Consider the following 27801-nt stretch of genomic DNA (forward strand, 5'->3'; position numbering starts at 1 on the left):
TACCTGCTGGGCCAGGTGGACCTGGCAACCCAGTGTCACCCTGTCCTTTGGCACCTTTCATACCCATTGGGCCAATATCACCTGTAAGAAAAATGTATGTAAGTATAAATGTATGATTCAGAACCAAGCTTTAATCTCACCAGAACTATGTCAACATTTTAATTATGTTGGCTTTGTTGGTTTACTGTTATTCCTCATGCCTGGTTTAGGGTTATTTTAAAATCTTTAAACCAAGCCCAAAATTTCTAACACTATTTCCTCCTAGAGCTTTCGAGCTACATCCATTAAACTTGGTACAGACCTTCAGCCTGTTCTGACTTAATGCACTTTTGTAGTCCAATCAGTTAGAATGTCTTTTCTAACTGATTGGACTACAGTTATCTGAGTTACTGTAGACTTTGTCAGTTCAAACCAGTCTGGCCATTCTCACAGTTTACTGTGTAACTGCAAGTGATGGAGTTGACTGATCACGTGGTACATGACTTCCTCTTGCTTACGTCACGCTGCATGAGTGTTTGTGTTTGTAGCCTGCTTAGGCTGCTTAGCATGACTTATTCTTATTCCTATACGTTCATTGTTTTATCCTTTATCTTTCCCTTACATCTTTGTTATCGTGTTTCTGTTTTTTCCACTTCCTACTGTTTCATCTGTGTGTATTTTACATGTTGCTGCTGGCGCCTAGCTTGAGTCTGTGTTTGTAGCCTGCTAGTTTTTTAGCATCGCTTATATATCTGTTTTCAGATTTTAATCCTTAACATCTGTCATTTTTAAGCACGCATCTGTTTTTTTCTTGCATTATTCTCTTATCGTGATTACACTGCGTGCATTTTTCAGCACGCACTCGTTTTTCTCCTCTGTGTTACACAGATTGTTGCATCGATCTCAAAGCACCGCTTATCAAGAACAACCAACAACAACAAACAATTGCGTGAGGGATTCACATCAATCTCAAACCATAACCGCTCAAGAACAACCAACAACAACAAACAATTTGCGGTAAGTCATGGCATCCGCTCATGTTATTTCTTCCTGCATTGCATGTCACATGTTTACAATAGCCTCCTCTGTCATCAGGGAGGGATTCACATGTGATAAATGTAAGGAATTAGTCGGGCTCACAGAGAAGTTTAATGAGTTATAGACTTGCATCCGAATGCTAGTAGAGGTCAGTGAGAAAGAGAAGCCTGTAGATACCGTTTCGGATGCGGGTAGTACAGCAAGCAACACACACACTTTGGTTCCAGCTGTAGAGCCCCACTGCAGGGCATTTGGGTGACGTCTTCGAGGCATACTCACTCAGCAGAGACAACACTCTCCCATTTCTGTTAGGGTTTCCAATCGATTCTCCCCACTCAGTGATGCACCCACTGAGAATCATGTTGAAAGAGCCCTTGTCATTTGTGATTCTATTGTAAAGAACGTGGAAATAGAGACTCCAGCCACTATTGTTAATTGCATTTCAGGTCTGACATCAAATAAAATTGACAAGTGCTGTGTAATGCTAAATGTAGATTTTCTAAAATTGTTATTCATGTCAGCACTAACGATGTCCGGCTTCGCCAGTCGGAGATCACTAAAGATAATTTTAAAAAGGTGTGTGGAGGTGTGGGTGAGTGTCAGACACTGTAATATGTTCTGGTCCCCTCCCTGCTCGTCGTGGTGATGAGGTTTATAGTAGATTAGTGTCACTGAATGGCTGGATGTCTGAGTGGTGTCTGAAGAATAAAATAGGATTTATAGATAATTGGAAGAATTTTTGGGGTAGACCTGACAAGCTAAAGAGAGACGGATTCCATCCCTCCACGGAAGGTGCCTCTCTCCTCTCTAGTAATTTGGCTCATAGTCTTAATAATGATTTTACTGAAAGTATTTGACTAAGGTCAGGAAGCAGACAAACTAGTTAAACTGAACATCTGCTAACTGCCTTGAGATGTCTCACAGGTCACATAAACTACAACACATAGAGATAGCATCACCTAGATATCATATAGAGACTGTGTCTGTTCCCTGAACTTCCAACCACAATACCCTCACTAAATCATTTAGAAAAAATGTGATTGAGGTCAAACTTGAACAAAACAAACAAATTAAAGTTAAACATCATATACAAATAGGGCTACTAGAACATTAGTGTTGCTACAATTTACAGTGAATTTTTGGTGTTACTCAGAGGACAGGATATAAATGTAAATCTTTTGAACTAATAATGCTTAATGTGACACTGTCAGACATAAATAAAAAATATCTGTCGTCTTTTGTCCTTGCTACAGTGTATAGCTCACCCGGGCCTTATTCTGATTTCATTGGTGAATTAGCTAATTTTTTATCAGATCTTGTAGTTACTGTAGATAGAGCTTTCATTTTTGGTGACTTCAACATTCACATAGATAATGAAAATGACACATTGGGATTAGCATTTATCGATATTCTCAACTCTCTTGGAGTCAGACAAAATGTAACAGGACCAACTCATTGCCATAATCATAAGCTAGATTTAATTCTGTTTTATGGAGTTGATGTTAATAATATAGAAATTATGCAGCAGAGCATTTTATGCATTGCCTCGTTTCTTGTATGCTGCGATCAGCTAATGTTACTCAATCTACACCATGCTATCGTTCAGGTAGAACTATTTTTCTACCACTAAAGATATGTATAATAATGTTCCAGATTTATCTCATACACTCAATAAACCCCAAATCCCAGAAGAACTTGATGAAGTAAAAAATTATATAAATGCAGTCTTCTCTATCACTCTTGATAGTGTCGCCCCACTTCGATTAAATAAATAAGCCCTGCACCATGGCACAATGATCACACTCATGCTCTCAAGAGAACAGCTCGGAAAATGGAGCGCATGTGGAAGAATACAAAATTAGAAGTATTTCGTGGTGCATGGAAAGACAGTGTCTGTAACTACAGACAGGCACTAAAAGCTGCCAGGTCAGCATATTATAGTAAACTCATAGAAAATAACCACAACAATCCTAGGTGTTTATTCAGTACTGTGGCTAAATTGGTTAGGAATAAAGCCTCAACAGAACAAGATATTACATCGCAGCACAAGAGTACTGAATTTATTTTCAGATAAAATTAAAATAATTAGAAATAAAATTGGAATTATTCAATCATCTGTCACAGCACACCTCAGAAAACATCTAATCGAAACATCAAAAGCTACAACATGTTTGTTAGATCGAATACCAACTAAGCTCTTAAAATAGGTATCTCCTGTCATTTCAGAACCTCTTCTTAATAATATTAACTCCTCGCTATCCTAAGGACATGTTCCAAGAAACTTTAAAATGGCAGTTATCAAACCACTTATTAAGAAGCCACAACTTGATCCTGGAGAATTGGCTAATTATAGACCAATTTCAAATCTCTTGTTTATGTCGAAAATACTAGAAAAGGCAGTATCCTCCCAACTGTGTTCATTTCTACAGAGAAGTAGTATATATCTAGTCAGGATTTAGGCCTCATCACAATACAGAGACTGCACTTATCAGAGTTACAAATCACATGATAAGAGCAAGTCATTTGTAACTCTGATTAGTGCAGTCTCTGTATTGTGATGAGATTGTGTGATTGATTGATGATTGTGATCATTTCACTTCTAGTGCTTTTAGATCTTAGTGCTGCATTCGACACGATAGATCACAACATTCTCTTGAATAGGCTGGAGAATTATGTTGGCATTTGAGGAGTTGCATTAGCATGGTTTAGGTCCTATTTAGCAGACCGCTACCACTTTGTCTATGTATTTGAGGAATTGTCAAACCAAACAAAAGTAAAGTATGGAGTGCCACAAGGATCAGTTTTAGGGCCTCGGCTTTTCTCCTTTTATATGCTTCCCCTAGGAGATAGGAAACTATCGGAAACTGTTATTTCATGGTTTAGTTCTTATTTAAAGGGAAGAACCCTATGTGTTCAGGTGGAAGGTTTTCAGTCAGATCCATTGGAGGTCGTTAAGGGAGTCCCTCAAGGATCTGTGCTTGGCCCGTTATTATTTAGCATATATATAAATTGTTTGGATTTTAATATTGAAAATACAAGGTTTCACTTTTATGCAGACGATACAATTATATATTGTTCAGATTCATCTAAGCAACAATCTGTGGCTTTCTTACAGTCTGCTTTCGATATGATACAAAATAGGTTTTGTGCATTAAAGCTGGTCTTAAATGAGAAAAAACTAAATGTATGTTATTTTCGAATTCCAAAATCTCTACTGAGAATTCAATCTCTTTTTGACTTTTCAGGGTAATCTGATTACATCAGTATTGGAGTACAAATACCTTGGTATCATTATCGATAACACACTATGTTTTGGGTCACATATTAAATATCTGAGGCAAAAACTTAAGAAAAAATTAGGATTCTATTTTAGAAACAAATCATGTTTCTCATTTAACGTGAGAAAGAAACTAGTGTCTGCTACCTTCTTACCAGTTTTTGATTATGGGGATGTAGTATATCAGCACGCCCCCTCTTACCTTCTTGTCTCTCTGGATGCTCTGTACCATGGTGCTTTGAGATTTATAACTGACTGCAGATTTTCGACACACCATTGTGACCTATATAAAATGGTTGGCTGGTCGTCGCTGAGTATTAGAAGGAAAAAGCACTGGTACCAATTGATTTACAAAGCTATATTGGGTTATTTACCCCCTTATCTTTGTTGTCTTATTAAACAGAAGTCACCTGGTAATTACTCATTACGTTCTAAATCGACCTACAATTTGTGTTTGCCTTTTGCCAGAACTAAGATGGGTAAAACCTCTTTTAAATATGCCGTAGCATCGGATTGGAATCTTCTCCAGACTGAGATGAAGTTAAAAGATGTAGTATCTTGTAGTCAATTTAACTATTTATTAGATAATCATCTGAGTAAATTAAGTGTGTGTAAATGTTTTTAACCAGATGCATTTTTTTTTTTTTTTTTACGTAATGAGATCTGATTATGTTTGCGTGTTGTAACTTTGATGTAAAATGTAAACTAAGCTGCTTATCTTGGTCAGGACACTCCCGAAAAAGAGATTTTAATCTCAGTGAGTCTTCTTTCCTGGTAAAATAAAGGTTATTATTATTATCAAGAAACGTGGAATAAGTTTCCACTGTTATGTCGACGATACACAACTTTATATTTCTTCAAAACCTGATGAGATTTCACAATTCTCCAAATTAGCTGAGTGTATCAATGAAATAAAAGATTGGATGGCCAGAAATTTCCTTCTACTCAATTCTGACAAAACAGAGGTTCTAATTATTCGTCAAAAACTCTAAAAATAAGCAGCTAAAATATAATTTGACTCTGGATGGATGTATTGTTACATCATCTTCAGGTGTTATATTTGATACCAATCTGTACTTTGAAAATCAAATTACCAATGTCTGTATCCAGCTCCATTCCTGCTTCTTGTTGGACTCCACTGCTACGTGTCGCTGTGTGATGATGACTAAATGCAGCCAGTGCCAGCCAAACATCACTTCAGTCTATTATGATGGACTTCAGAGGATGAACTAATGCCAACTCCAACCATAAGACATGGATACTTCATATGCCATTGTTTGAACCTTGGATTTAGGATGGACCACACCTGAGTACTGTTTAGTATCAGTCAAATGCTGACTATTTTAATACTGCCAGTCAATTAGGGTCAGGTTGAAAAACAAAAAGCACAGCTTCTCGTCATTTACACCAGCCAAGTCAAGAGATAAACAGCGGACAGTAAAAGATGGACATTGTTTATTTACTTTCCAGCATTGCATCTTACCATATAGGTAACAATGTAGTGTGAATTGTTTGCTGAGCTGCAAAAAGATGCTCTGATGATAACCTTTCAATCTGCTACATTAATGACTGCACTGACAATCTATAGCTGGCTAACATAGCAAACAGATGTGATCAACATAAGTGACATCAACGTTATATTAGTTATATTGAAAAGGGAAAATGATGGGGTTTTTGTTTATTAACACAAACTAGTTTGCAACTTACCGTGAAGACACCGCTTAACTCCACACTGTCTGCAGAACCACCGTCAGCTCAGCTCTGTAAACAATAGAGTCGGAGCACGCTCTACTGGACAAACAGCCGATAATATTGTCCGATTGCCAAATCGGTCAGGCACTACTAACTTTTGGTCACATAACTAACTGCTATTATCCAGCACTGTATAATTCTATCTTGTTTTGCAAAGATGTGAAAGCGTAATCATAGATTTTTTTTTGTTGTTGTTGGAGAAAACAGGTAAGCAAAAATTTTATTTGCTTTGATCCCCATTCGCCGCTATTCAGGTTTACCCAGTTATGCATCTACTTCTGCTCTCCAACCTGGATATGAGAAAAGGGTCCATTACCTAACTTCAAAACAACTTCACACAATCTGTTGAGGATTGCTGGTGTGTCATCAGCAGGCCCTGACAGAATCTACGAGCATTGTGATATCTTAATATCACAAAGAGGGCGGCTGTGGCTCAGGTGGTAGAGCGGGTTGGCTGCCAATCGCAGGGTTGGCGGTTCGAATCCCGGCCCACATGACTCCACATGCCGAAGTGTCCTTGGGCAAGACACTGAACCCCAAGTTGCTCCCAATGGTAGGCTAGCGCCTTGCATGGCAGCTCTGCCGCCATTGGTGTATGAATGTGTGTGTGAATGGGTGATTGGGACACAGTGTAAAGCGCTTTGGTAACCTCTGAGGTTAGAAAAAAGCGCTATATAAGTGCAGACCATTTACCATTTAATAATAAAAGTTCTATGCAATTCCCATCCCTTGCATGTTTTTTTTATAAAAATTTTGGCTAATTTCATGATGCTTTTAGCTACCAATAAGAGTGTAGTAATCTTTTAGGAACATTTAATGCTATGTTTTAATCCCTTTCGTAAAAATTAGCACAGATTCAGAAAATGCTAAAAAAGTCATCAGATTCAGTCTGGGCCTGGCCATTAGCAACTCACCTTTAACTCCTTCTGGTCCCCTCCTCCCTGGTGGTCCCGGGTAGCCAGGAGCTCCCACCATGCCAGGGTACCCTGGTGGTCCAGATGGGCCTGTTGGACCGGAGGGGCCTGGATCGCCTGGTGCCCCTTGTTTGGTTTCACAGTTTTCGCAACTTCTTTGGCCCATCACCTGCAGGAGCTGTGGTAGCTGGTCTGTTGAAGATAGATATAGAGAGATGAATGGAAGATCAAATATATTTTGGCCCTTATATTGAGCTAATTGGGATTGTGTTAAGACACAATCTTACACGTTTATGCTTAAGAAGCCGAGTGAGGACATGTAAACACCTTAAAATATGTTATTTTCAAAGCCACTGTCATAATGGTAATAGGCGATACCTGACTGACCTAGAGTTTTGCCTGTTATAACAATTATACATGTTTCCCATTATCCCGTTTTACATGTAAACCCCTTTATCAGCATTCAGTGTATGCATGTCAAATTACGCTTTTACTTCAGGACTGGAGAAAAAATATATAATTTCAAAATCTCATGTTGATGTGTTTTTCTTGCATTATCATAGTTTGTAGTTATACGTTTGTTTGTACATGTAAACACTCAAAGTCCTCACATTTTCTGTCATGACCATGTGCACTGTTGTGTTCAGCATCACAAACATCTGGCTCAGGTAAAATTACAATTGCTACATATACTGCTGTTAAGTGTAAGTGTACGAAATGAGCATAATTTGGGGAAAATAAGTGTGAACTACATAGACAGACAATGCAAACAGCATAGATCTATTTTATTGTAAGCAGTGTTGAAAAGATGGTGTTATTTCTGTGATGGTATCTAGAACACAAAAATTGTATTATGCTTCCTCGACAGAAAGATTACCCAACTTTGCTGGTTACAGATATTTAGGTTTTTCCTTTTTAACAGAGAACTGAAACTGATTACTGCTAACTATTCCATGAGGCAAGCTGTGCATGCAAACACATTTTTCATAGAGTCAACACCCACAAATCTACATCAAATCCTGTCTTGTTTTCTAGTTAAATATTGAAACATCTTTAAAGTATTAATAAGTATTACATTGAGCAACACTAATATATTAAGAAAGAGAGTATATCTAGAATACTAGATTTTAAAATTTTCTAGTGAAAATATGAGGGGTGTTTGCCTGTGCAAAAGTTACCAGCTGTGCTTTTTGCCAGGATGCAGTTCTCAGGCATTTTGAATGTTTTTAGTGTCTTGCTATACAGTTGCTAAGTGGTTGCTTGGATTTTTGGGGCGGTTCCTTTCTGTCTCCGTTTTAAAAACCATCAAGTCTCAAATACCCAACCCTAAGTATGAGCAAAATGGATACTAGTATTTTATCTCTGTTTGACTGTATATTTGATTCAAACATAAATCACACTAAATGCATTCACCAGTGAAATAATTATGACAATTATTAATAGAATACTCAACCACAATTTTTATTTTAAAGACATAAAAAATTGAATCTAAGAAAACTTACTTTGTAACACAGAGGCACACATTTTCATAAGATGTTCCTCAGAAGGTTCCTTTCCCTGTTACACAGTGAATTTAAATGATTATTTATTTATTTATTTGACCTATTAACATGGTAAGTCACTTAAGAACAGATTCTTAATTTCAACAACACCTAACAAGAGGGGATTCCACCTTTTGAAGGAGGAAAGGGAATCATATGAATAATATTTGAACATGTCCATCATCACAATACATTCTGTTCTTTATAAATGTTAATTCCTGATAAACGGCTTCATACTCACAGGTTTTCCTGGGTAACCTGGAACTCCTGGCTGCCCTGGTAACCCATCTAGACCCGGAAAGCCTCGAGATCCTGGTGGCCCTGATGGACCCATGTCTCCCCTTTTCCCATCAGCCCCTCTGATCCCAGGATCCCCTGCTACACCTGACTGTGAGAACAAATATATTTAAGTATCACCACTTAAGGAATTCATTCAGAAATCACATAGGAAAACTAGCTCTTTAATTAATCAAATTTTGTGCACATTTAATTATTTGAGCAAAGATCATTTGCAAATGTAAGCAATATTGACACGTAGTTTTGGTGTTGCAAACCAAATCTAGGATGTGTTGGGAAACAACTAACTAAAAGTAGCAAGGCTACTAACTTAACCACATTTTTGCAGTAGCATGACAGTAATTCGTGTTCTATTTAGATATATTGTATTGCACATATAGCTTTACTTGCTAGCTGAGGAATAATATATTTTTTTTACTGAACTGCCCTCTGTCTCATGTGTAAACTGGAAAGTCTGATTCATTTTAGTGAATCATTAGTTTACACATTTCAGGTATATCATGCTGTTCAAAAGAACAATTCATTCAATCATTTGACTCCCTACAAGGTATTCTACTACTGCGTCCGAAATCAAGAAATGTCACAGTATATACTGCATTTGATAACACTTTTTGGCAAGTGAATAAGTAAGCTCTATAGGTATACAGATGAGTAGTATATAGATTCTGGGGATGTCATAAAATATAGATAAATTGATTATTGTTCAGCACAATATTAAGAATTTTTTGAGGCATTGATATATTAACATCAGCCAACATTTAAATTAGTTTAACTTGTGTTCTTACAATTCACTGTTAGTTGCATTTCATTCAATCTAGACTGATGTAATAGCTTTAGGAGACCACAAGAGGGCAACATAACATTTACTATAGCCGTTCACGGCATGGACAAGGGACAAATATTACATAGATATTACGAGCTGATGGCAGTCAAAAGTTACAAAGGTTTTTATACTTATTTAAGAATGAACAAAGTGACATTGATGAGTTTGCAGGTTAGTGTATGAAACTGGTGTAACTGCAAATGTAAATATTAGAAATGGTGACATTAATTATACAATTTCCCTTTATGCAGCAAAGAATAGGTTTTTCATTCAAGCTGTCAAACCACAAAAAGACTTGTAACTGAAAATACATTGTGTATGCTATATGAAAGATACTTATACACAATGTATCATCCCGTAATTGCAATGGTAAATAATCTTTGTTCTTTGATAATGATTTAGGTATAATTAATGATAAACTATGTGAGTTGAGCTCCATGGCACTAAAGGGGATCGGTTTCGAGTGTATATGGAAAACAGCACTTGTTCCCATCTTGACAGAGGTATATATCGCTCAAAAAGTGGGAACATTTGCAGAATGGCATCTTGAAAAAGACGTCACTAAGCAAATGGCTTTTTATGTTCTTTTTGTACTGTACACAATAAAACACAAACACAATGCAATAGCGTTTTGGTGCATTCACATACAAGGCGATGCGAGCGTTTCGCGTGGCACGATTACATATAAAATCAATGCAAAGATGCAAATAGATGCGAATTTGTGACGGGTGGTGCAAATGACGTGACTCGAACAAGCAAAATCGCTTCTTCCGCTTCATTTTTCAACTTGAGCAAGAAATTCACATGACGCGTTGTCATGAAAGCCTATCAGCATTGAGATTGTCCGGATGTCACAGACATACTGACGTAGTAGCAGAAGAAATCTGGAAAAATGGACGAAGAAATTGTTGTAGTGGTGTGTGGGCACCTGGAATTGAATGACAGAACTTCATACATGTGCAGAGACCGGACGAAAATAGACATCGCTTGGAGGAAAGTGAGCAAGGAAGTTGGACTACCTGGTAAGTTCTGAAAATATGCGTGTCTACTTGATTCTGCTATTGGTTGTACTCTAATATGAACCAAGTCGAAGAAGCCCCTCCTCCTGTCCTTTTCCGAAGGAGAAAGGGGAATACTCGCGGGTTCACATTACTCGCGTGAACGCGAGTTTAAACACAAATTTATAATCCAGCGTTCAAACTCGCACGAGAAATGCAAGATGAAATTGTTCTTCGCATTGAATATGAACGCAAAATTACAGATGCGCAAGGGATAAAGGATACTACAAATCTTCTCTGGTTTTGTCAAAAGCACAATTAAAACACAAGGAACAACTTTCTTGGTATACATTTGAAGCCAGAAGTTTACATACTCTGAAGTAAAACAAATTTTTTAACCACTTCACAGATTTCATATTAGCAAACTATAGTTATGGCAAGTCGTTTAGGACATCTGCTTTGTGCATGACATGAGTCATTTTTCAAACAATTGTTTATAAGCTTCTTATGAATTGGAGTTGTACCTGTGGATGTATTTTAAGGCCTACCTTCAAACTCAGTGCCTCTTTGCTTGACATCATTGTAAAATCAAAAGAAATCAGCCAAGACCTCAGAAAAAATAAATTGTGGACCTTCACAAGTTTGGTTCATCCTTGGGAGCAATTTCCAAATGGCTGAAGGTAACACATTCATCTGTACAAACAATAGTGTGCAAGTACAGTATAAACACCATGGTGCCACATTTTCAGTACAACAATAGTGCACAGGTATAAACACCATGGTACCATGCAGCCATCATTCCATTCAGGAAGGAGATGCATTCTGTCTACTAGAGATGAGTGTAGTTTGGTGCAAAAAGTGCAAATCAATCCCAGAACAACAGCAAATTACCTTTTGAAGACGCTGGAGGAAACAGTTAGACTAGTATCTATATCCACAGTAAAATGAGTCCTACATCGACATAAATTGAAAGGCTGCTCAGCAAAGAAGAAGCCACTGCTCCAAAACCACCATAAAAAAGCCAGACTACAGTTTGCAAGTGCACATGGGGACAAAGATCTTACTTTTTAGAGAAATGTCCTCTGGTCTGATTAAACAAAAATTGAACTGTTTGGCCTTTGCTATGTTTGGTGCAAAAGGGTGAGGTTGTAAGCCGAAGAACACCATCCCACCGTGAAGCATGAGGGTGGCAGCATCATGTTGTGGGGGTGCTTTGTTGCAGGAGAGACTGGTGCACAAAATGTATGGCATCATGAGGAAAGAAAATTATGTGGACATATTAAAGCAAAATCTCAAGACATCAGCCAGGAAGTTAAAGCTCGTCGCAAATGGGTCTTCCAAATGGACAATGACTCCAAACATACCTCCAAAATTGTGGTCAGTGAAATTTCCAGGAGATCAGCAGTTACAGAAATACTCAAACCAGCCCGTCTGTCACCAACAATCATGCCACGGTACAAATCACTGAGATCACATTTTTCTCCATTCTGATGGTTGATGTGAACATTAGCTGAAGCTCTAGAACCTTATCTGCAGGATTTTATGCACTGCACTGCTGCCAAATGATTGGCTGATTGGATAATTGCATGGATGATTGTTGGTGCCAGACCAGCTGGTTTGAATATTTCTGTAACTGCTGAACTCCTGAGATTTTCACGCAGAACAGTCTCTAGAATTTACTCCGAATGGTGCCACAAACAAGTGAGTGGGAGTTCTGTGGACAGTAACAACTTTGTTGATGAGAGAGGCCAGACTGGTTAGAACTGATCAAGTCTACGGTAACTCAGATAACCGCTCTGTACAACTGAGGTGAGAAGAATAGCATCTCAGAATGAACTATGAATGCTATTCTGAGATGCATTTTTTAATCCCCTTTTCTCCATCCAACTTCTTAGTCCTCATGATGACGCGGTTACTCACCTCAATTCAGGTGGTGGAGAACAAGTCTCAATTGCCTCCACTTCTGAGACCATCAATCCGCACATCTTATCATGTGGCTAGTCGTGCCACCGCAGAGACTTTGCATGTGGAGGCTCATGCTACTCACCGCGATCCACACACAACTTACAACGTGCCCCATTGAGAGCGAGAACCACTAATCTCGAGCACGAGGAGATTACCCCAAGGGATTCTGCTCTCCCTAGCAACCGGGCCAATTTTGGTTGCTTAGAACATACAACTCCAGGGGTGCTAGTCAGCGTCAACACTCACTAAGCAACCCAGGCCGACAAGGTAGGTGGTTTTCGGTGTATATACACACAATATCACAATATAACAATTGCTTATAAGGATACACAACTCCGCTGCAGGGAGTCAGGATGCTGAAGCGGATCGTTCACTAGTCGTTCACTCCTGTCAAGCGGCGAGGCGGAGTGATGTTCGCCGGAGGACTGCAGGGGAGCGGAGAGTCTTCTCGATCCTAGCCGCTGACTTGTGTAGTCGACGGAGAAGCAGTAGAGGGCTTCTAGACGAGAGATGAATCGCTGTCTTGAAGAAAATTCTAAGGAACGGTGTTTGCGCACCTGCTTTCATAGCAGACAGCTTTGTGCCTAAAAGGGCAGGGCTCAAACACCATAGCCAACATTAGAATATTGGCTTTATTGTAGAGAGGTTTCAACAAGGTCGTGTGGAGGGGCATTTCCCATTTAAGTTAGCAGAACGCAATGTCAAGTGTACTGAGTCATAAGGGAACTGAGTTTAAATGTATTTGGCTAAGGTGTATGTAAACTTCTGACTTCAACTGTATATACTTACAGCTGACATGAGACCTGGGTATTTCTTGCCTACTCTTTTATGAATGCTGAGGATTCAGACACCCTAATCCAATACTTTGCAACTGGTGGCCCATTAGAAATTTTAACAGTCCCGCATGAGGTTGTCAGTTGTTTAATGGGTCGTTCACGCCGAATTCCTTTTTGTGCTGTTTTTCAGTTGTTTCCCTATGTAAACTATTTGACCGTTGGACCATGCCTTTTTACAGCATCTTGTTCAGGATCAATGTGTTTTTTAGACAATTTTTGAAGCTGCGCAACAATTACAACTAATCATGATCCATAATTTTGATGGAAGGAGAAGTTTAAAGAACTAAAATCATGGACGAACTACAATCGTGAGTTGGGAGAATCAGAGACATTCTATCCATTAATTTAATAAAAACAAATATAAAAATGGAAAATTCAAAGTGTTAAATCACTGCATCTATAACAAAAGTCATTGTTATTGTTCAGTCAAATATTCAGCATATTTACTCCAATTTTGAAAACACATTTTAGCTGATTTCTTTGTTTTTTATCTCAGAGTACTGTATTACTTAATAATAACTACTCGGTATAACGTATTTGTAAAGCATTGGTTACTTCAGTTTTTATCTCAAACACTTTTTAGTACTGGTTTGCATCAACTGAAATACATTAGTTTGGTACAGTTGTCAACCAAGGATAAAAATATACAGTATATATATATATATATATATATATATATATATATATATACACACATACAGCCCACTTGCTGCTGAGGTTGAACAGCCCTGCCCTAATCCAGTGGCATGCTGTTGTTTACATATAATTACAGTGTTTTTCTATCTTTATTAGTTGTATTTAGTGTAGATTTATCTGTTCAATTTAATGATGTCACCCTAATCGAGGCCCTCATTTTATTGCCATATAAATACTGCTCTGATTGTAAAAATAGATTAAATAATCTGACATTACCCTTTTAAATAGCTTCTCTATAGTTACTTGTAACAGGAAATACCATAAGTAACTTTAAAAGAGCTTTATATGAGTAGTTTGACTGCAGTTAAGAAATATTTTAACATATAAGTAGCAGAATTGCAAACATTTGTAATTTGTAAAAGTTATATGCATTCCCCACCACTTGCATGTTTGTTTATTAAATATGTTGGCTAACTGCATGTTGTTAGGTACTAATAAGAGTGCAATACTCTCACATTACTCATACATACATTTTACAATCTACTATACTCCAAACTCAGAGCAGAATAAGAGTTTCCATTTGGGCCTGCTTGTATTTTCAACGCTGCGTCCCCAACACTTGTTGAGAGCAATTGCATATACAATTTGCCTAAAAACCAAGGGAACTGAAAGAGCCTTGGTCTGATTCATCAGGAAATGGTTGTGAGACACTGACAATAGTTGTTTTGAGAGTAGTTATATATACCTCTCCTTTGTTTCCTTGAAAGCCTGGTTCACCCTGTTGAAAATAACAATGACGTTAAAGACATTCGGTCTTGAGCAATTGATTTGTATTTTAATATCCAGCCTTTTTATGAGAAACTTAAATTACATGCAAAACAGTGAGACAATTGTGCACATCATTTCTATTTTCTGATCCTTTTACTAATTAATATTTGGTGATAACCAAATATTTGCCTTTTAGAGCAGGTTATCTGTGATACAATGGTAAACGTGTTTTGGTAAATACATATGAACGTATATGATAAAAAAAATATATTCAGGTATACATAATGTTTACATACATGTTTTCCAGAAACTCCAGGTTCTCCCTGGTTGCCCTTCTCACCCTGAAATGAGAGGCGTGTATACATGTGGCCATCAGAAAATTTCAGAATGGTTTGTCACCAGCATATGTTGTGTTTTGGATGCTGGTCCAGCACCAGATCAACATAAATCAACCTGGAAATGTATGCTGATCTACAGTAAAAAGCACATTATGTGGCCATATGTTTATTACTTTCAAAATAACAAAGATATTTATGATGTGTGTGGGTGGATTTTTTTCTTCTCTTCGGTAGGTCTGAATTCCTGTTAGAAAAAAAAGGTGTCATTTTGCATGACAGCTCTTAACACCTTTTGGCTCTTTCTTCCTCTCAATGTGTTCCTTTTATAGAACAGACTGATAAAAGCAAATGTCACAGACATTGCAGTCACAGTACCTGGCTTCCCCTTGGTCCAGATGATCCTGAGTCACCCTGCAAATATAAACGATGGGTTATGGCATTTAACGATATAGATACAATTGTAGAGAGTGTTAATGATAAATTAAAGACCAAATGTTTATGGACCATCCATATGGGACACATTTATTAAACCTCTAAAGCAAGGTAGACCCAATTTAAGGTTAGGTTTGTATTGAAGACAAACATACCATTTGACCCTTAAAACCTGGTAGGCCTCTAATGCCAGGGGGACCTTGAATGCCAGGCTCTCCCTCTGAACCCTGAGGATAAACAGCATGCATGTACAGACCTTTACAAGACTCAGTATTTGCATTTTTCACTATTTTAACATAAAGGTACTTGACAGGCATCAATTAAAGTATGGTTTAGCCAAAAATGATAATTCTGTCTTCATTTACTCACCTTCATGTCGTCATTTCGGTCAAAAAACAGTGCTTTTTCTTTTGCTTTTAACTCAAGATTTTCACAGCCATTGTCAGGCACAATATATATATATATATATATTCCTGTTTGCGCACAGCTTCTCTGTCAATCAAATATATTTATTGAATAAAAATAGAAATATCAGGTTGGGAGATGAAACTTTGTCGAGTTCCGATGCCCTCCCTCTCTCGCTCTCCCCCTCCCACTCTCCCCGTCTCCGTGCAGCAGTGCAGCACATATTAGCACATCAGACTCACAAGCAAGCAGCAGCCCCTCCCAGCTCCTATCCCAGTTGCGTTGTTCTTGGCTTGTGTGGAGGTGAGTGGTGATGAACAAAAGACTAAGCTACCAGTGCCTCGAATTTACAGCTAATTAGCCAAAAGACAATATATTAAACTTGTGTCTTGCTAACATGCATGACTCATGAGCTACTATCTTATGTAATAAGTTAGCTAAAGTTTAACTAAGGAAATGTATCATGGCCATACAGGCTAATGTACTGTACTTAATGGAGATCTATATGTGAATACTGTAAAATTTGTGTCTAATAACGTCTTCACAATCACCAGATTGATCTGCAAATTAGGCTTTAACTAATTAAATGCGCTAATTTGCACTTGAGCCTCTGCCCCCCAAAATGTCTGTGCACGTCCCTGGACATTGAATTGAAATTAGAAATAGGGACATTCTTTAAAATTCCTCCTTTTATATTGCACAGAAGACATATGTGTTTGGAATGACCTGAGGGTGAGTAAATGATGACAGAATAAAGCTTAATAAAGTGGTAGTGTAACTCACCACTGTTTGAATAGTGAAAACACGTTGTTTGAACACAATAAATAAACAGTGTACAAAATATCTTATTATTCTTTCAACATCAACTGTTGCAAGCTTAAAGTCTTTCCTCAACCATCTATTTTGTCTTAAGCATTTGCCATGTTAAATGTTGGCTCCCACACAGTGAACTTTACGAGACAATAATGTGTTAAGAGTAACAAAGGTTTCTGAAATGTATAGCATCTACTATTCAAAGTTATTTCCTGAAGCCGGAAGAGATGGAGGTATGTCACAATGCAGACTTTCTCAGACCTTTATGTGTGGAAACCCCCCTCCCTTGACACACTCACTTTAAGACCAGGTTGTCCAGGAAGCCCATTTTGTCCACGGGCCCCAGAATTACCCTAAGAAAGAAAGTTTAATTCCTTTGCAATAAAACTAGTTAAAAAGTAAATAAACTTGACATATAGGTAAAGTGACATACAAAATGGTGATGCAAACAATACAGATGCATCCACACACACACACACACACACACACACACACACACACACACACACACACACACACACACACACACACACACACACACACACACACACACACACACACACACACACACTAATAGCTACATACTTTATACACGTTTTAACAAACTATACAATAACCTATGTACATTTAGCTAATGGATGCTTTACCTTTGGACCAGGAGGACCTTCTATGCCAGGTGGGCCAGCCGGGCCAGACGGACCCTGAAATGAAAGACATTTAAGTAACTTTACAAAAAAGCAAACATAAAATATAAATAATATAATGTCAAAGTTTAATATGCAATATCTATTCCATCAGCAATAATAACCATCACAATTGGAGGATTTGTGTGTGTGCGTGCGTGCATGCGTGTGTGTGTGTGGTAAACGGATGACAAAAAATGATGGGGAGAACTATTTACAACTGCTAATAAGAATGAAATGGAAAGAACACATTGCTCTGGGACAATATGATTCAAACCCCATTCTGTATGAGGAATAAAATAGCAGCATTCATTTGGTCTTTCTGTCATTTTATGATCTGCTCAATTAGCATGAATAGCTTATGACTGGCCAGAAAACAGAATCTTGTCACTCTGTGTAAAAACTTGAAAGTTAAAATCTTTGATGAGAAAACCAGAAACAGCTGCCGCTGGTAAATTGCAATTGAGGAACATGCCAAGACAATGCACTAAACAGAAACATAATTCAATAGAAAATATTTTATACACCTGCTGTCCCATTGGTCCAGTGAAACCAACTGGTCCTCCCACACCACGCTCGCCCTGTCAAAATGGTTTTGTTATAAGACAACCCAAAAGCTCAGAAAACAGAAACATGAATGTTTATTTATTTATTTGTGCTTAACTTAGATTCTTACTTGAGGTCCAGCAGGGCCCATCTCCCCAGGAAACCCTTGTATACCCTAAAAAAACACACACAAAATATAGTAACCATGGGCCATCAATCTGCAATAGCCCTTCTTTCTGTCTGTGCATAAATAATAGGAGTGAGTGAAATGAAGCCCAAAGCATTTGTCCTAAAACAAAGATTTGAACAAACCCCTAAAGCACCTTAGCGGTGTCACGGTGCTGTCACTCTGTCAGTCTGGGTTTTGGTCTTTTGTTTTGTTGTCTGTCTTTGTGTGACCACGTGGTTTCGGTTGTATTCCCTGCCGTGCGCTCTTCTGTGCATCTTGTTTCATGTTGGGAGCACAGTGTCTGGATCCTGACTTCCTGGTTCGCTTTCGGTCTGTGTCGGGATCCGGACACTCGTGCTCCATGTCTGTCTGTTATTGATGTGGGTGCATTGCGCTTATGTCATCTTGGCAGCATCCACCCGCTTCAATAGTTTATCTTCAATAGTTTATCTGTTTATCTCTCGCGAACAAGGGTGTGCCTCGTGTCATGCTCAGAATCACATTGCATTGAGAGCCCGGGTCGTGAGCTGTCTTCATGTTGTGCTGAGGTTCGTCACTTCGGTCTAAAGCTGCTTTCACACTGCCAGCTACTTTGCCGCTGCATGTCGCTAGTGGTGTGTATGGAGATTATAAACAGCACTGTTTATTTACAATTAATATTATTAGGACTGTCAATCGATTCACATTTTTAATCAAATTAATTACATGGTGTCCCGATTAATTAATCGCGAATAATCGCATATACAAATATTAGCTGAGAAAGCCCCTCATATAACAATAATTCAATATATAATGATGAAATAATGATACATAGCTATCTTTAAATATTAAAAAATTATATATATATATATATATATATATATATATATATATATATATATATATATATATATATAATATAAATAAAACATATTCAGATAATTCAAGTGCATTACATTCTTGTGGCAGAAGAGTTCATCATTCTTGTGGCAGAAGACCGCCAACGGTCACCAGCTCTCGTTGAAAATGAATGAGATGAGGTCGTTTTGTCGCTGCGTGTCAGGTGTGTTTGTGGCCGAACTCTCGCACAGGTGTCCTGTCTTGTTTTTGTCAACTGTTGAGTGTATCAGTTTACTGTACGCTCAGGTTTCGTTTAGTGCGAGAATGCATGGCATCGCTTTATTTGGCGTTGCTACGCATTTTCTCGTCTTGTTTGTCGGTTGCCATGGGCGTATATTGCCTAGGTGATGTGCGCTCTTGACATTCGGGTGTTTTGTTGTCTTGTGAGAGCATGTGCCTTTTGTTTTGTTCCTGTATGGCCGCGTATCTGGCTTACGTCATACCCCGCCTCCTTGTTTGCTTATTATTAGTTCATTTACCTCATCTGTCCCCTGTTAACCCCTATTTCTCTCCCTATTTTTGTCTCTTACGTATTTGCTGTCCAGTGGCAGTTCGTCTTTTTCCAGTCTAGTGTGATCCAGTCTGTCTTGTTTGTATCTCATCCGGTCCAGTTTGCTCTGGTTCCCCGTTTCCCTCTGCCCCAGCTCTGGATTTTTCGTATTCTCCTACATGGTTGTTAATGTTTTGTTAAATAATTTTGAATTTAATAAATTCCCTTTTATTTCTTCATCTCTGCACCTGGGTGCTGTTTCTGCACTCTGACAAATATTTACACAGGCAAGCACCACTCTCGTCTACTCACACAGTGCTGCTTTTCTGTATCATTTCCAAGCCACATTGTTGCACATCCAATCAACTGGTAAGCACAGCTTCTTTCATTGTAGTAATTACACATGAGTGTTATATGATGAATAAACCGCCATACCTACAACCATCCACAGTTGATACATCCCCCTTTTCCTCCACCCAAAGATTTCAGGAATCATTGTAAATTGCTGTACATTTTTCTTTCAAATGAACCAGTTACATTTGGCATAAACAGAAAAAAAACTTAACCTTAACCTGTGAAACGAATGAGTACTAAACTTATCAAACGTTTGTCTGCAAACTCTGGGTTATTCGTTTTACATTTTTAGTTTGTATTTTTATTTTCAGCTTGTTCTTTCAATTTAGTGTGGTTTTCACTCTGTTTGATCTGTTCTATAGTTTCAGTTCAGTTTTAGTTTTTCAGTATTTTAAGTTTTAGTTTTAGAGTTTTACATTTACGCATTTGGATACATTTATCCAAAGCGACTTACAGAGCACTTATACAGGGACAATCCCCCCAGAGCAACCTTAAGTGTCTTGCTCAAGGACACAATGGTGGTGGCTGTGGGGCTCAAACCAGCATCCTTCTGATTACCAGATTACCAGTTATGTGCTTAAACCACTACACCACCACCACCACTTGCATCAAAAACTAAAATAATGATGTAGTAATTATAATCTTATTTTAATTACTTTTGGAGTCCAGACAATGTTTTTTTTAAATGGTTTTAGTTCCCTTTCAAAAAAAAAACCTCTATGCTGCGTCAGAATGCTAATGCTGTGGGGACTCCTCCCAGGAGGCCATACCTTGAAACCCTATACCATCACGGCAGTTCAATTGGCTGGTGACGCTTAGTGATTCTGCCCACGCTCACGCACCGTGCGAATATAAGACAGCACCAGAAACGCATTGTTGCGCACCTGGTCTAGGGCTCTGCAACAAGATGAAAGGTGGTCTTTTCGCGCCCTCGACCCGGCGGCAAAGGTCCGGCTGGGCGAAGGCTGTGCTCCAGATGCTTTGATATGAGCAGTGCAGGGTACTCTATGCAGTCCGCCAAGCCATTCACTCTCTCCGCACAAGGTTGCCAGGATCGGAAGTGCATTTTTACATTATTAGAGCCTGCAAAGCCAGTTGTTAGGTCAAAATTGTTAGGTCAAAATTGTTAGGTCAGAACACATGCATGATCCTATGGTGTTGGGTTGTTCCCAGGCATGTTCTGAGTGGTTTTTAGTGTGTTGCAGAGAGGTTGCAAAGGTGTTGATTGGCTGTTGTGAATTTTTACATAGGAAAACGTTGAAAAACAGCAGATGGATGCATAAAAGTGTCATTTTGAAATGCCCTTTAATGAGTTTCCACAGCTAATTGAGGTCAGTTGGACTTTTTTTTACAATAATCAATTCCAATAATCAATCCTTTAATTGAGACTAATGCATTTTAATCATGAAATGCAAAGGTTAGGTTTTTCAAAAAGTGAGAACATTATGAATAATAACCCCTATTAACATTTTTGCTACTAGGAAGACTAATAAAAGAGGTCAACATTAGTTTGCCTTAGTTTCTGAGGCATTTTGAAATAAGACTGACAAAGGCCCAATCTGTTGCACTTCAAAAAGATTTCTTTCCTCATAGACAGCTGCACACCACATGTGCAATTGTGATTTATCATCATTATTATTTTGTAGACTGAATATAGACATTGTGTCATGCCACTCTACAGCTCAGTAATGCATTCTGGGAGTTAGTAAACACTGTGGCTTCCTCATTTCCATTTCTAGAGTCAGTAGCACACCGCAGATCTGTGGGGCCCCTCATAAACCATGAAACCATGGGCTCTTTCCACCAGTGGCATTTGGAGCAAGTCTACGTATATAGATGCATCCTGCTATGATGGTACAGAGACTGCTGGATCATATTTTGATAACTTTGAATAAACTTTAAATGACTGAACATCTGAATTGTTAATACAATGATCTGTTTACTGGATTTCTGCCATTTAGAAAGTTTTAATCTGGTAGACTTCAGAAGGTCTACAGTGAGCTAGCCTAAAAGTTGAAGGTTTAAAGGTGATGTGCATTATTCTTTTGTTAAAATACTTACTTCTAAGTGTATAATGTGCAGAGATCAGTATAAATAAACCATTTGTCAGGTGAATCCCCCAAAGAGCGTAAACACTGTGGCATTGTGGTTCTTTCAAATAATCTTTCCTTTTGACTGAGCGGCCCGACATCACAACATTCCCTCAACCAATGAGGTGAGTTTGGTGTGGGACTTCTTGCTTGGTCAAATATTGGTAGACTGGGGGAGTGTTTGTGAAACCTATTTTTGCAATTTTCTTTTATGCAGTTAATGGCGAAAAAATTACAAACTTCACATTTAAACTACGGACTAATTAGTAAACAAGTGATGTAAATATAATGGAAGAGACTTTTCAGAGAAATTCTCCATACTAAAATCTTTGAATCACATCACAGATAAAGCAGTTGACCAGGAAATGACTACTCCTAAATCCTCCTCAATAGGCAAATGTAAAACCAAGATTTCATTAGCTCACAAATGTGTAAGGGGGTGTTCACACCAAACATGTTTTTGCATCTGTCCCCACATTTTTAAATTGTATTATATTCAATTGCACTAGACCAGGGGTTTTCAAAATGTTTGTTGCCAAGGACTCCCAAATATGATGATCTTCTTGTGAGGGACAAATAACATGTTAAAATAATTAACGCAATTACTAACTTTCCCGGACTGTAACAATGAATATTCCCTCCATCTGAGCAATTTAAGCTTGGAGTACCACCTGTTTTCTCCAGGGGGCAGTAAGCGAAACTCGCTGTATAGGCAACACGCAGATTATACAGACAGAATAAACCACACTTACTGAAAGCAGACAACACAAGATGAGAACATTTTCTTGTGTAAAAATTCAGTTTGATGGAGCGCTAATCCGATGGAGCGCTAATCCTAACACGTTTTTCTATGTTTCAAACTTTGTTTAACCTGACACAGCAAACAAAAAGCAGTGTGTTTATGACGTGACGCAATCGAGACACTCCAAAAGTGTAAGTATGCCACAGGTGCACATTGACGCCTCCTTATGGCGCGTTCACATACAATACAAAGCGAGCGTTTTGCAAAGTCAACTCAAAGATGTGAATAGATGCAAATAGACATGCATTCGCACAGGGTGGAGCGAATTAAGCGAATGGCGTGACCCGAGCAAAAAATTTGCACGATAGCCCATCAGCATTGAGATTGTCAGGATGTCAATGACGTAGTAGCAGAAAAAAATTGTTGTAGCAGTGTGCGTGTGCACCTGGAATTGTATGACTCAACTTCATACATGTACAGAGACCGGACGAAAAAAGACATTGCTTGGAGGATAGTGAGCGAGGAAGTTGGACTACTTGGTAAGTTCTGAAAATATGCAGCACTTCTTGATTCCAGCTATTAGTTGTACTTTACTATGAACCAAGTCGAAGAAGCCCCTCCTCCTGTCCTTTTCCAGAAGAGAAGGGGGAATAATCGCGGGTTCACGTTACTCGGGCAAATGCAAGTTTGAACACAAATTTATAATCCAGCGGTCAAACTTGCACGAGCAATGTGAGGCGAGGCTAAAATGTATTTTTGCGAAAAGGCTTTTGTTAGATATTATGGAAATAAACAATATATTGCTTTCTAAAGCCACTTTTTGTATTGCCTTTTTTAATGCTTCTCTTGTGTGTCACAATAATTTAATACATTTAAATTGTATTCTAATATAATTTTTTATAGTAAATATATTTTATTTGTAATTATTTAAATATAACTATTTATGATTATTGAATCGTTCGATATTGAATTATTGTTATTTAAGGGGTTTTATCAGGAAATATTTATGTATTCTATGAATTGTGATGAATTCGATTAATCAAATTAATTTGATTAGAAATTTTAACTGATTGACAAACCTAGTATAGATCTGAAGAGAACATTTAAAAAAAAAAATTATTTATATAACGCTTTTCACAATAATATTGTTTCAGATATTTTTCACAAAACAATATGCAAATAAAAAATGAGGGCTGTCAACAATAGAATAATTGCAATTAACCTCATCATTTCCAAACAGTCTTCAGAAAGCAGAATAAAACCATAATGTCAAATTCCATAAATGTTTTTTACTATTTCACTCTATTTTTTTAAACTTTAATTTATACAAATATTTTTAATACTTTTTGTCATTTATTTTTTTTGTGGCTCTCTAGTGCCCCTTGTGGCCCCCTAAGTGTCCAGTACCCCAGTGCACTAGACAGACATCTTTGACTGTTGAGCCATACTTAAAAAAAAAAAAAGACACATTCGGTGTGAACGGCCCCTTAGGATCTTGACTAAATGATTAAATGTTAAAAGCATTTTTCAAGTCTTTCATGTGGCTTCAAAATACATTGTGGAAGCAAACAAAGAGGGGACAAATATGATGATAATGATGATTGTATTAACTCACAGGAATTCCAGGTTCTCCATCCGATCCTGCCGCACCATCATCTCCTTTCTCTCCCTAAATGCAAAGAGGTGAAGTGCTGTTAAAAGTGTTTATATAAGAAGCAAAAAAAGATTGTTTTGTAGCCTCAGACTGCAGTAGTTGTAAATATGGCTCATTACGGCCTGAGATGTGGGTGACTACAAAAAAAGGCACTTGCTAATTCTATTTCATTCTAACAGACTATAAATTTGAGTTTTACCCACAATTACATTACGGGAATTTTACAATGACTTTCAGGGAGGATCAACTTTTCGAAGGGATTTCTGTTGATAATTTCAATGGCACAATCTGTTGATTTGTGTTTTGGCTCCCCAAGTACAGTTATCAAAATGTCCACCTGAAGACTTAATTTTTGAGATATAATTTTGAGGGCATGGCCTGGCCGAGAGGATGCATGCCCGGCACTGAGTTGCCCAATCAGCAGGAGAGAGATAAAGGAAGAGCCGGGGATGCCAAAGAGAGAGAGAGAGACGCACAAAGCTCTGTGTGTGTGTGTGTGTGTGCGCACACGTTATTGTTTATGTTGAAAGTCTTGTAATTGTTAATCCTGTTCCTGCTTTCTCCTTTCCCTACCGAACAAGAGGCTTTTCTGCTACACCGGTGCCATTACCCAGCTTTGGAGGAAGACGCGCTGTCAGAGAGCCCTCACCACTGACGTAGGATCGCTACACTGAGGAGAGGAGGGGTTCGATAGTGCTGGAGCGGTCCACCAAGGGACGGAGGAGTTGCTGCCGTCCAACAGAAGGTGGAGAAGCTGCTGCCAGGGGACAGAGGAGCCGCTGCTGGCCTCGTAATCCAGTGCCATCGCCCGGCGTCACGGAGGATTGCTGGACAGCTGGCTGAGGACCGAATGGCGGCGTGGTCAGGAACCAAAGTTTCTTTTTCATTTCTCTCTCTCTCTCTCTCCTGCTCTCGTTTTCTCTTAGACGACGGGGAAGACCAGCCGTCAACAGAATGGCTGAAGGGGCAACTCCTCCCCTCCAGGAGGGAGAGGGAGGGGGGGCGGAGTCAGACTGGAGGTTTCCCCGGCCTTGTGATTGTGAAGTCTTGTGATTGTTAATCCGATTCCTGCTTTCCTTAACAAGAGGCTTGTCTGCCACAGTTTTTATTTTTTAAGACAGCTCCAACTTTTCATTTGTTTCCAGTATGAGGGGCATTCAAGTTTACATTTTTAGCCTAATTCCACTATTAAAAAAAAATTATATTATCAATTGAAACATTAGCTATTTAATATAAAGAAATAAAATGTTGTTATTTTTCATTACATTTTTTTGAGTCTGCTCCAACGTAAAATTTTGTCCTCATTTGGGAGCATTGAAGCCTTAATTTGCACTCTTATTCCACCATTAAACATTTTTTTTTTTGCAATGATTTAAATTCACTAACTCGTGAGAATTATGTTACATGAAAAAAATTACCACAATGCCTTCAATAATTATGGGAAATTATTCCAATTGCAGATATAATTAGAACTAGATCTATTGCAGTTTCCCAGTAGGTTACATTTTTGACATATTTGAGAAGTTAAATATGCACACATCCTAATTGCAAGGTAAGTATGAAATCTGAGACAGTCTGTCATTAAAATCTAAACATGTTACACCAAAGTGTACTTGGAGCTGCACAGAAATATATCTAAAGACTTTTCTGTCACTTTCTGTAGTTCTAAATTACAAGCCATGCCTTTACAGGGATGGTGGGCTGTGGCTTCCCATCATGTGTGTTCAAAATAGTATGTTTTTCTGGTTTCAATAGCGTGTAATTTGTGTATGGTAAAACACACCTGACAGATGCAATGTCCCACTTTCTACATGAGGCATGGTGTATCCCCTCCAAATAACATGACTATAATACTCATACTACATTTGCACTTAAGCAGTATTTGCACTGTGCACAGCATGTGAATTTATTGTATGCATGCAATACCTGGATAACCCACAGTATTGTGCCGTATAAACCAGAGAACTCTGTGTGGAATGACACAAAAATTACAAATGCAATTTTTTACGTATTTGAGTATAATTTTAACTAAAAAGAGCTCAATTTTATTCCAGAGATGATAACTTGATGCCACTTGTTGAATTAAGCATGCAATGTAATGAGGTCATGTGAAAGCAATATTGCATACTACAGTTTGAAATGTTTATCAATGCATATTGCAAACTGTTTCATTTGTAGGGTTGGGTATTGATACAGATTTTTCGATTCCGATTCACAAGCTGTCGATTAAATTCTGGATTCGATATCGATTCATATGGGTATATTTCAATTATATTATCACTTTTGCTTACATATGAAAGAAATTCTCTACCAGCTAAAGCCAGACCGCCAGTGACATCACACGAGACAGCGACACAATCCCATTCATTTTCAATGAGAGCAAAGCGACTTCTGACGACACGAGTTGCCGTTGGCGACAGATCACCGTGGAGACTGCCAAGTTGTGAAAAATAACATAACATGCTATTTTCATGTTGATATTATGTTATATGGTTATACATTTGAAAAATATAAACAACACTCTTATTTATTGTAAAGGGATTAATGGAAAGGAGCAGGCAAGAACCGGCTTGATGATATAAATAATATTTTATTAAGGAACTTGAACAAAAAGACAAACACACAAAGGTGTCGGGCAGCTGCCCATAAATCAATCTCTCTCTCTCTGTCCCACTGCAGTCTCCAGTCAGCCTTTATCCCTCTCTGAGGCTTGATTAGGGGCCGGGTGTGTAGCATCACGACCCGGCCTCGCCCTCCACCCTGTCACATTCCTCCCTCGTTCTCTCAGACTGGGGAGCCCCCGGCATGACATACACCCCCCCCACTTTCCCAGGGGAGGGGCGTGCCTAACGCCCCATCTGCCGGCAGGTCATCCCCGTCTACCTTGATGAGGGAGGGGACAAGGGGAGAGAAACAAAGAAAAATGTGGGACCTACACGCCGTAACGGAATGCCCCGCTGCGTTCTCGGGAAACAGAAGGGGTCTCCCCCGCCCCTGGCAGCGGTTCTTCCCTGCTCACAGTCAGTGGTCTCATACCCCGCCGTGTTTTTGCAGCTGGTAGGGGTCTGCAGTTTGCCTTTATCCCTCTCTGAGGCTTGATTAGCCTGATTAGGGGCCGGGTGTGTAGCATCACGACCCAGCCCCGCCCTCCGCCCTGTCACATTTACATATTTGAGTTAATTTTACACTTAAATCGCTTTTCTGGCACTACACAGGGAGCTCATGTCAGCCACCACCAGTATATCTTAATATGATTATTCAAGTGTTTTATCTACTATTATTGTTTTAATTGTACAACCATATTCAATTTAAGAGGTTAAACTTGTGATATGGCTGATACAAATTCAATAGTAGACTTTTGTTTTTATACTTCATTGTCCAT

At 38.5% G+C, this 27801-nt stretch overlaps 1 protein-coding gene across 1 annotated transcript in view; it reads right to left on the reverse strand.

Moving 5' to 3' along the window:
• The window catches only part of LOC127648692 (collagen alpha-1(XXI) chain-like), a 46459-nt gene that overhangs the window by 3493 nt on the left and 15165 nt on the right, over positions 1-27801 (reverse strand). The window contains exons 17-29 of the mRNA XM_052133410.1: positions 24381-24434; positions 18172-18216; positions 18023-18076; positions 17460-17513; positions 17112-17165; positions 15750-15821; positions 15538-15573; positions 15121-15165; positions 14802-14834; positions 8743-8889; positions 8463-8517; positions 6961-7152; positions 4-81 (exon numbers count right to left, since the gene is read on the reverse strand). Coding sequence (XP_051989370.1) covers positions 4-81; positions 6961-7152; positions 8463-8517; positions 8743-8889; positions 14802-14834; positions 15121-15165; positions 15538-15573; positions 15750-15821; positions 17112-17165; positions 17460-17513; positions 18023-18076; positions 18172-18216; positions 24381-24434 — 919 coding nt within the window. The remainder of the gene's footprint in view (positions 1-3; positions 82-6960; positions 7153-8462; positions 8518-8742; positions 8890-14801; positions 14835-15120; positions 15166-15537; positions 15574-15749; positions 15822-17111; positions 17166-17459; positions 17514-18022; positions 18077-18171; positions 18217-24380; positions 24435-27801) is intronic.

This window comes from Xyrauchen texanus, chromosome 9 (genome assembly GCF_025860055.1).
Source record: "Xyrauchen texanus isolate HMW12.3.18 chromosome 9, RBS_HiC_50CHRs, whole genome shotgun sequence".
Classification (NCBI taxonomy): domain Eukaryota; kingdom Metazoa; phylum Chordata; class Actinopteri; order Cypriniformes; family Catostomidae; genus Xyrauchen; species Xyrauchen texanus.